This window comes from Mastigoproctus giganteus, chromosome 8, assembly GCF_048544385.1.
Source record: "Mastigoproctus giganteus isolate SK-2022 chromosome 8, ASM4854438v1, whole genome shotgun sequence".
In the NCBI taxonomy this organism is placed as follows: domain Eukaryota; kingdom Metazoa; phylum Arthropoda; class Arachnida; order Uropygi; family Thelyphonidae; genus Mastigoproctus; species Mastigoproctus giganteus.
Window position 1 is genome coordinate 110,112,433 of NC_143582.1, and position 12,226 is coordinate 110,124,658.

Here is a 12,226-nt window from a genome sequence, read left to right on the forward strand (position 1 = left end):
GTTTTGTTAAATACTGTTGTTTCTTATATTTGGGGATAGTGTACAACAGAAAAACATTATATTGTGCAGCAGTGGGAAAAGAGGGAGAAATTTTTATCAAGGAGAAGTAATATAAGATATGTTACACTGGTGGAACTATAAGGTTCTTCTTCCATCTTTGCATATAAAACTTGGATTAATGAAGAATTTTGTTAAGGCTCTGTATAAGAAGAAAGTGGATTATGCTACTGAAGGGTAGCAGAATCCAGTGTTTCCCAATTTAACAGATGCAAAACTGAAAGAAGAAATTTTAAATTGGGTGTCAAATAAAGAAATTCCTTGAAGTATTTGAAACAAAGCTATAAGATACTGTACTAGCAGTTTGGTGTTCTTTTAAAGCAGTTTGCGCAGATTTCTTAGAAGCAGGAAAGAAGATAATTATGAATCTCTGGTGCCAATTTTCCTGAAATGCTACAAAAATATTGGCTGCCAATTGCTGAATCTTTGAAAATTCATTTTCTTCATTCCCATCTCAGTGTATTCCCTCATAATTTGAGAGATGTAAATGATGAGTAAAGGGAGGGAGAAGCTTTCATCAGAACATATCTGTGATGGAAAAGCAGTAGCAAGGTCACTGGGACATTACCATGATGGGAGATTACCTCTGGTTTCTTAAGGGGAAAGCAACATGGACTATACGAAAAATCCTCTGAGCGGCAGCAAGCATTTCTACTGAAATAGAATGCAAATTTCAATTAAAGTATATTAAAATATACAACTATATTTGATTGAAATATTTTAAAATGAATAAGACCCATTTTTAAGACATTGGTTGTTCATTAAGTTAAAATTTCAGACCTTCATGGGGAAAAATTAGGTATGTTTGGAATCAGCATATCAATTTCCTTTGCAATTAGCAACTTTTCTGTTGGAGGTATGAAAAATAATTATTATTAATATTATTTTTTTTTGTTAGTCAGTGGAATTAATTGCTTATTGGCTGAAAGAAAATTTTCCCACATTCTATCCTGCAACTATCCTTTTCAGTTTCAATTTATGTCTCCTTATGTTTTAGTTAATTCATGTGCATTGACTGAGGAAGATAAGTTTGACATCAGCATTTTGTTTACTCAATCCTTTACTCATTTAAAGTCTTAAACAATTCAGTCAGGTCTCCTTGCAGGTGCCCCATTTCCAGATGCTGCAATTTAAAGGACCAAAGTCTTCCACGGTAAGTGTACCTTTTTTTTGTGCCCTTGCCTAATTTTGTTGCTCTTCTCTGAACCTGTACCAATAGATACATCCTTCCTAATAGAAGCTTTCACAACTATATAAAGTAATAGTATTCATCATATAGCACAAGGAGCGCCTCTGTAGCCAGGTGGGAAGGAGCAGCAGTGCGTAGCACATGCTTCTCGATTAGACCGGGGTTCGAGCCTGTCACCACCAAATACAGAGGATGCGGAAAGGTCAGGGAATGACCACCGCATATTCCCGGAGCAATATGGCCTTAGTTGCTAATGCTCCTAAAAACCCAAAAAAAATAACAAATAAATAGCACAAGGAAGCCACAGGCTTTTGCTGTATTGGCAAAAAAAAAAAAAAAAAAAAACACAAATAGATAAGATATAGATAAGATAATTATCCAGTTGACCTTTGAATTTATTCAAACTGTCAGCCTTAAATACCTGCAAGGGCAACTTGTTCCAGCAATCAATGACTCGCTGGCTAAAAGAAAACTTCCTACAATCTAATCTAAACCTCAATCATTGTAATTTCAAGTTACGACCCTTAGTTCTGGAATTCTGTATAACAGTGAGAATTCAACCTTCATTCATTTTACTAATCCCTCTCAGAGCCTTACAAACCTCTATAAGGTCGACCGTGCATCTCAGACCTCTGAGGTGCCTGGTTGCCAAGCTCTGTAGCCCACATAATCAGACTCTTTCCTCATACAGCTGTTCTTCTGCCAATCTCGCCAGTCTTTGGACCTTTTGAAGAAACTCAATGTCTTTTTTCAGATGAAGTCTCCATACTTGAACACAGTATTCCAAATGTGGTTTTACAATTAATTTATATATTGGGATCATGACCTCTCTAACTCTACAGGAAAATGTTCAATAAATCATTGATAGGGCACCACGGGCTTGTCTGGCTACCTGTTTACACTGTTCAGAAAACTTCGTATCTGCCATTATTGCCTCCGTAGCCAGGTGGGCAGGAGCAGCAGTGCATAGCACACGCTTCTTGATTAGACCAGGGTTCAAGCCCATGACCACCAAATACGGAGGATGCGGAAAGGTCAGGGAATGACCACCGCATATCCCCGGAGCAAATATGGCCTTAGTTGCTAATGCTCCTAAAAACCAAAATAACAAACAAACAAACAGAATTTTGCAGCATTAAAACATAGTTGCCACTCTCTGACCATCTTTGAAGTCTGTTCAAGTCATCCCGAAGGACTGCTGCTTGGCACTGATCATTAACAACTCTGCCAATCTTTACGTCAACTGCAAATTTTGACATCATGCTTTCTAACTCTTTGTCGATGTCATTTATGAAAATGAGAAACAACAGCGGTCCAAGAACTGATCCTTGAGGGCTCCACTCCTGACCAATCCGAAGAATATCCATTAATCACAACCCTCTGCTTTCTGCCATGCAGCCATCCTCAAGCAATCCATCTTAGACTCTTACCAGTAATCCCAACCTTTTAAAGCTTATACAGTAACCTCTAATGAGGTACCGAGTCAAATACTTTGCTAAAATCCAAATAAACTATGTCAAAATTGTTCTCAAAATCCAACTCATGAATAACTGTGTCAAAATAACTTACTAAGGTAGTTAAGCATGATTTTTCCTTAAAAATGCCATGTTGAAGGTCACATGTTGTATGTGACCTTCAGAATGCCATATTTATCTAAATGTCCCTGGATTGCATTCTTAATCATTGTAGCTAAGATTTTCCTACCACTGAAGTCACACTAACCAGTCTGTAGTTAACAACTTCGTTCTTAGAATCACTTTTATGTATTGGCAATACATTGGCACTTCTACAATCCAAAGGAATCTCCAGTGAGTCCAAAGATGTCCTCATAATTAACTCAATGGTTCAATGCTCTCCCTAAAAACTACAGGGTATATGCCATCAACTGGACTCAGTGACAAGATTATCTAAGCACTAGTCATGGAATTTTCAGCTCAAAGAAACTGATAAGTTTTTGAAGACTTTTGCCATTTTATTGACTTAATTGTCATATTAAATCATACTCTGTATTATTATTATTATTAGCCATATGGTGCAAGGAAGCCCGAGGCTTATGCTGCATCAGCCAAAAAAAAAAAAAAAAAATCCCGAGTTACCCTGAGAGAGAGAGAGAGAGAGAGAGAGAGAGAGAGAGAGAGAGAGAGAGAGAGAGAGAGAGAGAGAGAGAGAGAGATAGAAAGGAATCATCAAGAAAGAGAAGAAGAAGAAGAATGATGATATCCAGCTCAGGTCCCTGGGTGTGTCAAGCCCATACTCACCAGATGTGAGCCCCTGAGGCTTTTATAGTTCTAGTCATGCTTGTTATTTCATTTTTTGATTTTAGCTAGAGATTTTGTAGGATACTACTTAATATATTTGATCATTCCTTTGTATTTTTCAAATCGAAAGGAACGAAGGGGTGCTCTTATCAATAAAGGCTTAAATTCTGCAAATTGCAGCATCTGGAAACTAGGCATCTGTGAGGTGATCTGGTTGAGGTGTATAAGGCCTTGAATGGGTTGAGCAGGCTCAATGCTGATGGGATTCTTACTCTTGCTCAGATTACGAACCTGGGGGGGGGGAAATAAATTCAAATTGAGGAAGGTCAGTTGTAGAATAGATGTTCGGAAATTTGCCTTTAGGCAGCAGGTGGTTAATTGCTGGAACAAACTTCAATTTGTCGTTGTGGAAGTTGATAGCTTAAATAAATTCAAAGAAGAACTGGACAAACTTTTAGAGTGAATGGTTGTGTGAAATGGCATTTTTTTTTTTTTTTGGCCGATGCTGTATAAGCTTGTTTTCTTGCATCATATGCCCCTACTATTGCTAATGATAAATCTCACCAACATTGTTATAGTTATAGAGTGGTAGAGTGGTAGGAGAATTAAATTTTTTAATTGTGGTAAACAGGTAGCTCTAAAGTTCAAATCAATTAGGTTGGCATTATGTGGATAATTTTTTAAATATTATAATTAACTTATAACTCTTAACAACTTTTAGGTTGCTAACAAGTTAACAATTAACTCCTTTTAGATGTATGCCCAACATCTTTAGGTTGTTGGGCATACATCTTTTTGTGTTTAGCTAAGGATATAACTAATTTAACAATTTGATTGTTGCAGTATAGCTTAACATACATCCCAAACTTATTAGCATAAGGAATAATGTAAAAATAGGTAGCCTGGTACATATCATTGCATTTAGGAATCTATTAGCTTAGTGTACTGTCGTCATTTAATCAATTAAATTTATTAATCTTATTAATTTTTGTTGTTAATCCAAATTGTATCCAAATAGAAATCATGCTCTAAACAAGAGCAGTAAAGCAACTGGCACAAAGTAGCGGGAGTGCTGTTGCTCGAGGAAGAACCAAAGGGGACGATTCTCCAATGTATTACAGCCTAAAAAAATGTGCAACTTCTGAAATGGTTGTGGATCTTTCTGGAACAAGACATGGTCTAGCCAAGAAGAATGTCTTTGTGTGTGTGCTAGGTGCAGAGCTTGTCAAGAAATTAGGCATCAACTCTGTGTTCTGATGGGCACCTATGAGACTTTGAAGAGTAAAGTCTTCAAAAGAATTAAAATGGGAGGCCTATCAAGCTTCCAGCTGCTCACCTCAAGACCAGAGTTTACTCTTGTGCATCAAGCAACACAGGGGTAATCTTCAAGCCAGAATGCACTGGGTTTTTTTTTTTTTCTTTTTCTTTGTTAGTTGTTGGCACATCGGCTTCTGTGGCCATAATGCACCTCCCAAGGTATCTGCACTACTCTGATCCTAGCCCGAGGCGGGATTCGAACCCGCAACCTTTGGGTTTCCAGGCAAGAATGCATTGGTCAGACAGGAGCTAGTTATTGTCGGTGACTCTATTGTCAGGTAGATGGGAAATATATTGTGCAAAAGAGGTAGGTGAAATAGTACTAGGTTATGTCTGCCAGGGGGCAAAAGTTGAGGATGTTGTAGAGGAGATATCACCTTTTAAGAGCACAAAAGGTGATATTGCTATACACGGTGGCACTAATGACATTAAGAGTAGGAGATCTGCAGATTTAATTAACAAGTACAAGTCAACGTTGAAAAAAAAATCACGAGTTTGGGTTAAATTTGAAATTGTCTGAAATTCTGCCCAGACAGGATAGGAGGGAGTATATGATGAGCACCTTGCCAATCAATTTGGCCCTGTAGAGATTGTGGGGTAGAATTTTTGTCAGTGTGGTCTGTGCTTGTTAACAGAAGAGACTGCTTCCACCGGGATAGGATACGCTTAAATAGAAAAGCTGCCTGTAATTATCAGCCCATTAATAATTAGAGGAACAACAAATCAATCATTTGTCTCAAGACTTAAAGCCCAAGACAAACTTATGTTCTCTCTGTATGAGACAATAAAACTATTGTGCACTTTATTTTCAGCTGTTAAACATATAGAATGTTGGCAAGATATTTTTCATTAATGTAGTGCCTGCTTTTAATAATATAGGAGTTAATTATTATTATTTAATTTCTCATTTAATTTGTTTTTCTTATTTTATTAAATTTTATATCCTGGCATTTTTTTTTTTCTCTAAACATGGGGACAGGAGGTTGTTTGGTGGTTGTTGTTGTTTGGTTTTTAGGAGCATTAGCAACTAAGGCCATATTGCTCGGGGAATATGCGGTGGTCATTCCCTGACCTTTCTGCATCCTCCATATTTGGTGGTGACGGGCTCGAATCCCGGTCTAATCAAGAAAGCATGTGCTACGCACTGCTGCTCCTTCCCCACCTGGCTATGGAGGCACCGGAACAGGAGGTGATTATATTACTAGAGTATCTGGGTAATAAACTTCATTTTTTATGACATTTAGCTTTCATAATTTTGTATTTTTTTGCTTCTTTTCCTATTAGCAAGGAATGAGTAAGAAGCAGCCAGTCCCTCCCCCATCCCTTGTTTTCTCACTTTTTTGCTTCACCATGTAAAAATTTAAGTTAGTTTTGTTTCTCTACCACACCTTCCCTGGCATACTTGTAATGGAATTTACACTCTTCTGGTGTCAAATGGCACTGCCCTGTACAGTATAAAAACAAGGATGGCTCTTAATTTTCAGATCCATGTACCTAGTACCTCCTACTAAGGAAGTGGGCCTCAGTGACAGTATATTGGTCTCATCACTTGTTGCTCATTTGGAGAGGGTCTGGGTTTGAATCCCATTGATGACTGCAGAATTTCTAACGTCCTCTTCAACAAAGCTGTAGTTAGCTAATCTCAGGCAGAGGGAGTAGGGTTTCCCCTGTGATTTATTCTGGGTTTTTCAGCCCACACAACATGCTAATCACCCATTAACACACACATCCTTCTACAGGCACAATACTCATATATGGACTTAGGTAACACTGGGGGCTGTTAAAATAATAATACTAAGGAGGTGCTAATGAGCACTGAGATGGCAATCTGGGAAGTGATTAAACCTTTTCATACGTTGGATAACAGACATCTTTTGGCAGTCCAGTTAATTTGCTATTCCTGTAATATTCATGAGGCACAAGGCAAACATATTTTCCATGAAGTTTATGATACAATAGCACTTGGTGCACGTTATTTTTAGTTAAAAAAAAAACTTTTTTGAAATAATTCCCATATTATTTAACATAATATATGCATTATATATATAATATTATATAATAATATGATATGATGGAACAATAATTTATCAACATACTTTGAATAATCTACTGGATCCTACTGGTCGCCAAAATACTTTATACCATTGGACTAATTCTGGATTTTTAAGAGGAGGCTGCCAGTAAACTTTAAATGAATTATCAGATATCTGTTGCACATGTACTTCTTTAGGCGGTCCTGGGAGCACAGCTACAATAATAAGATATACATATATAAATAAAATGTATATATATATATATATATATATATATATATATATATGCACAAGATGTTTCAAAATTGCAGAGAATAAATGTAGCTAAAAATAAGGAAAAAGTTTCTATATGTCTTAAAAGTTTACATTTCCAAGATATTAAACATTAATCATTAATTACAAATCATTAATCACATGTAAAATGGTAAAATATTTCATGTTCAAATTTGTCATAAAAATAAGACTGTGTATAAAACAGGCTTTAAACAGTAAAAAAACATAAGTACCAACAGTGACATATATAGTGTTGTTTTACTAAATGAATCATACCAATTATCAGTTGTGTGGCAAAGTGCATACTAATGGTGTCAATGTCTATTACTTGAGTTTCAGGTTCGAGAATGTCTTGTTGTTTACTGTGGCATTTGTTAAACTGATATTATCAGAGATACCTGAAATCTGTTTACAATTTTTTTTCTGAGAAGCAGGTATGCCAAAACATTAAGAGTAAATGATGGTAGAGGGAGATTCCAATTGACTGCAAATGATGAAGAGTAAAAATTTCCATGATGTACAAGTACCTCCTATCACAAGTACCAGGAATGTTATGAGGTCATGTAATGTTTCATCTGTAAGTATATAGAGGATACACATGCATGTACATCATTCATTTCACATTAGCATTAGTAGAAGCATATGATACAAGAAAGCAAACTTATACAGCATCAGCCAGATAAAAAAAAAAAAAGCCCTTCCAATTTCATCCATCCATTCACTCCAAATGTTCGTCCAGTTATTCATTGAATTTATTTAAGCTACCAACTTCTAGAACGACCGAGAGAAGTTTATTCCAGCAATCAACCAGCCACTGGCTAAAGGCAAATTTCCACACATCTATTCTACAACTGTCTTTCCTCAACTCAAATTTATGTCCCCTCAGGTGCACAATCTGAGCAAGAGGAAGAATACCATCAGCATTGAGCCTGCTCAACCCATTCAAGGTTGTATACACCTCAACCAGATCACGTTGCAGATGCCTAGTCTCCAGATGCTGCAATCTGCAGAACTTAAGAGTTCTTGGTAAAAGCAATGCTGTGTTCCCCTCTCCAGTCTCGTTGCCCTTCTCTGTATTCATTTCAATAGCTCTACATCCTTCCTAAAATGAGCTCTCCAGACCTCTATGCAGTACTCAAGCTGACCACTATGTGAGCTGACCACTGCCTTAATCACCTCCTTATTCCTAGTAGCAAAATTCAAGTATATCATTAGCATTAGCATTAGCATTAGTAGAGGCATTTGCAAGAAAGCAAGCTTATGCAGCATCAGCCAAAAAAAAAAAAAAAAAAAAACCCACTTCCACTTCACCCCTCTGTTCGTTCAAAATACCTGTCCAGCTGAGCCTTAAACTTATTTAGGCTGTCAACCTCCACCACAAGGAAAGGAAGTCTGTTCCACCAACCAACCACCCGCTGGCTAAAGGCAAATTTCCGCACGTCTATCCTACATCTGTCTTTCCTCAATTTGAATTTATGCCCTCTCAGGTGATTTTTCTGAGCTAGAGGAAGAATCCCATCAGCATTGAGCATGCTTAAACCATTCAAGGCTTTATACACCTCTATCAGATCACCTCGCTGGTGCCTAGTCTCCAGACACTGTAATTTGCAAAACTTAAGCCTTTCTTCGTAAGAGCACCCCTTTGTTCCATTCACTAATCTTGTTGCCCTTCTCTGTACTCGTTCCAGCAGCTCTACATCCTTCTTCAAATGAGGCCTCCAGACCTGTATACAGTACTCTAGGTGTGGCCTGACCATCGCCTTATACAATGGAATAATCACCTCCTTATCCTTGCTGGAAATATTCCTGTATATCATTGACAATACTCCATGAGCTACTCTTGCAGCCCGTCTGCACTGCTCAGAGAACTTCATATCTGCCTGCACAACCACCCCCAAGTCCCTTTCATTCTCTACCACTGTCAGTGTAGTACCACAGAGTTGATACGTTGCTCTGGGGTTGCTGTTTCCCATGTGTAGTACTTTACATTTGTCAATGTTAAACTTCATTTGCCACCTCTCAGCCCATCTGCTCAACCTTTCCAGATCCTGTTTCAGCAGCATAGTGTCAGTAGTGTCCTTGACAACCCTGCCAACCTTTGTATCGTCTGCAAACTTGGACATTAAGCCCGATATACCATCATCAATATCATTTATAAATACAGAAAACAATAATGGACCCAACACTGAGCCCTGAGGGACTCCACTAATAACATCAGTCCACGATGAGCAGTGTCCATTGATTACCACTCTCTGTCTTCTCCCCCTCAACCACCCCTTTATCCATAGCAGCAATTTGCCTCCAATGTCACACTGCTCCAATCTGTGTAGCAGTCTTCCATGTGCAACAGTATCAAAAGCCTTTCTAAGATCCAAGTATATAATATCAAAGTTATTCCCTGCATCCAGTTCTTTTGTGACTGCATCATAGTATCCAATCAAGTTGGTCAGGCAAGACTTCCCCTTAACAAAACCATGCTGTGTCTGAGCTATAACTGAAGTCTTGTCTAAATGATCCTGCAATGCTTCTTTAACCAGTGCCTCCATTAACTTTCCTGGAACAGAAGTTAAGCTCACAGGTCTATAATTACTTGTGTCAGCCTTTGATCCTCCTTTGTGAATTGGGGTCACATTTGCACATTTCCAGTCTATGGGTACCTCCCCTGAGTCCAAGGAAGCTCTCATAATTATGGCTAAGGGTTTGCTTACTTCCTTTGCTGCCTCCTTTAATATAACTGGATAGATCCCATCCACCCCGGGTGCCTTTCTTGTGTTTATCTTTAACAGTTTCTCCTCCACTTTACTCCCAGTTATTTCAAGATTCTGTAGCTTACTTCTAGAGTTGAATACACCTCTGGCATTCCCCTCGCTGAATAACTCCTCATGTGTGAATGTCAATGCAAAATATTCATTTAGTTTGTTAGCTACCTGAGCAGGATCATCAACATCAATATCAAGTGTACCAATCTGATTCATCCCCTTCCTTCTAGAGTTTACATAAGTAAAGAACTCTTTGCTGTTTTTCTTTGCATCCCTTGCCAAGGATTTCTCGTAATCTGCCTTCACTTGCCTAACCTCCTTTGTAACTTGGTTGCATATCAACTTGTATCTATCATAGGCTTCTGTGTCATGTGTTAATTTGTATGTATCCCATGCATTTTTCTTCTCTGCCATATGCCTCATTAGTTCATCTGACATCCATTTTGGCCTAAACCTTGAACGATATTTCTTAATTGGTATGTAAAGCCTAGTAGCTTCCAAGATACGTTCTTTGAATGCTTCCCATTTTGAATTTGCTGTTGGTAACATCATCAGTTGGTCCCACTGTATAGAATTTAAATACTGTCTCAGTCCATCGTAGTCGCCTTTATGGAAGCAATAACCCTTCCCTTTACCCCTAATGGTAGTTACCTCTTTGAGTAAATCCCACTTCAGCACACTGATCACTGCCACCTAGTGGTTCATTTATCTGCAGATTCTTAATGCATGAAGAATCACTGCTGATAATCAAATCAAGAGTATTACTCCCTCTAGTTGCCTCCCGAACATGCTGATGTAGAAAACAATCATCCAATAAATCCACAAAAGCCCTGCTAGTGTGTGAGTAACCAGCCCCCAAATTCCAGTCAATATCTGGGAAATTAAAATCTCCCATTATAAGACACTCTGATTTACTGGCCCACTCTATTTCCCTGTACAGTTCCTTATTATACTCATCAGAGTCATTAGGCCTATAGCACACTCCTACTCTCAATTTTGATCTCCCAATGTTTATGTCACACCAAACTGACTCCACACTGCACTGTCCAGCGATGTCGACTGGCTTCACTTCCTTGGTTTTTATGTGTTTCTTAACTAATAGCATAACCCCTCCCCCCTTCCTATCCTGTCTATCCTTTCTGTAGACGTTGTACTCCCCAAATTGCAGTTCTGCATCCCTTATATCTGTGTGACACCACGTCTCTGATATCCCAACAATATCTGCCTTCGATGTTTTGAGCAATACCTCAAATTCATCAAATTTATTTACTGAACTCCTTGCATTGGTGTACACGCAAGTATACCTGCACCTGTTTCTATTCTTAGCTACCCTAACACAACCCATGTGTTTACTTGTACCGCAATGGCTCCCAGCAGTCTCTGAAATACCATGCATCTTGTTTTTCAGGCTTCTGCTCATTCTAATAGAAGCAGTGCAAGAATCTCTTTCACCTCTGCTGCCAGTGGCTACTGTCAATCTATTGGTCTTTGTCTCCCCCCAAGCTAGCAGTTTTCCGACCCACCTAACACTGCCTCGATAGCATCAGCAAATATTCTTGCACCCTTTCTATTTAAGTGTATCCCATCCCTGTAGAAGCAATCTCTCCTGTTAACAAGTACAGTCCAGGCTGAAAAAAATTCTACCCCTTGAGCCTTGCACAATCTTTCCAGGGCCGAATTGATCGACAAGGCTCTCATCATATACTCCCTCCTATCGTGTCTGGGCAGAATTGCAGACACTTTCAAATTCAACCCTAATTCTCAGCTTTTGTTCAACAGTGACCTGTACTTGTTAAGTAATTCTGCCGGTCTCCTACTCTTAATATTATTAGTGCCAACGTGTACAACTATATCACCTTTTGTGCCCTTAAAAGATGATATTCGCTCTACAACGTCATCAACCTTTGCCCCTGGCAGACATACCCTGGTCCTGTTCCACCTATCTTTTTTACAAAGCATGTTCCCCGTTTCCCTGACAATAGAGTCACCAAAAACTACTAGTTCCTTCGGGACCAGCGCATTCTGCCTTGGGGGTTGTCTCTGTGTCACGCGATGCCCAAGTGCAAGCTCTGGCGTTGATGTGGGCAGCTGAGAGCTTGATGGGCCCCTCAATTTAGTTTCTTCGAGGGCATCCACCCTGTCCTTCAAGCTCTCATATAGGCCCACAAGAACGCCGAGTTGTTGCCTGATATCGATACACTCCTTGCATCACGCACACACAAAGACATCCCCCTTGGCAGTATCATGTCCCGTACCCGATTGCTCTGCAAACATCAAGCAAACAGTGCATTTTATAAGGCTGTCAGTCAGAGGACAACTGCCCCCCTCAGTTCTGCTCTG

General features: G+C 38.9%; 1 protein-coding gene across 2 annotated transcripts in view; it reads right to left on the bottom strand.

Moving 5' to 3' along the window:
• The window catches only part of LOC150081768 (Ig-like and fibronectin type-III domain-containing protein 2), a 550,711-nt gene that overhangs the window by 57,382 nt on the left and 481,103 nt on the right, over nucleotides 1–12,226 (bottom strand). For both annotated transcript variants that reach the window (XM_090378862.1, XM_090378863.1), the window contains exon 23: nucleotides 6,918–7,069. In XM_090378862.1, the coding sequence (XP_090234988.1) occupies nucleotides 6,918–7,069 (152 nt within the window). The remainder of the gene's footprint in view (nucleotides 1–6,917; nucleotides 7,070–12,226) is intronic.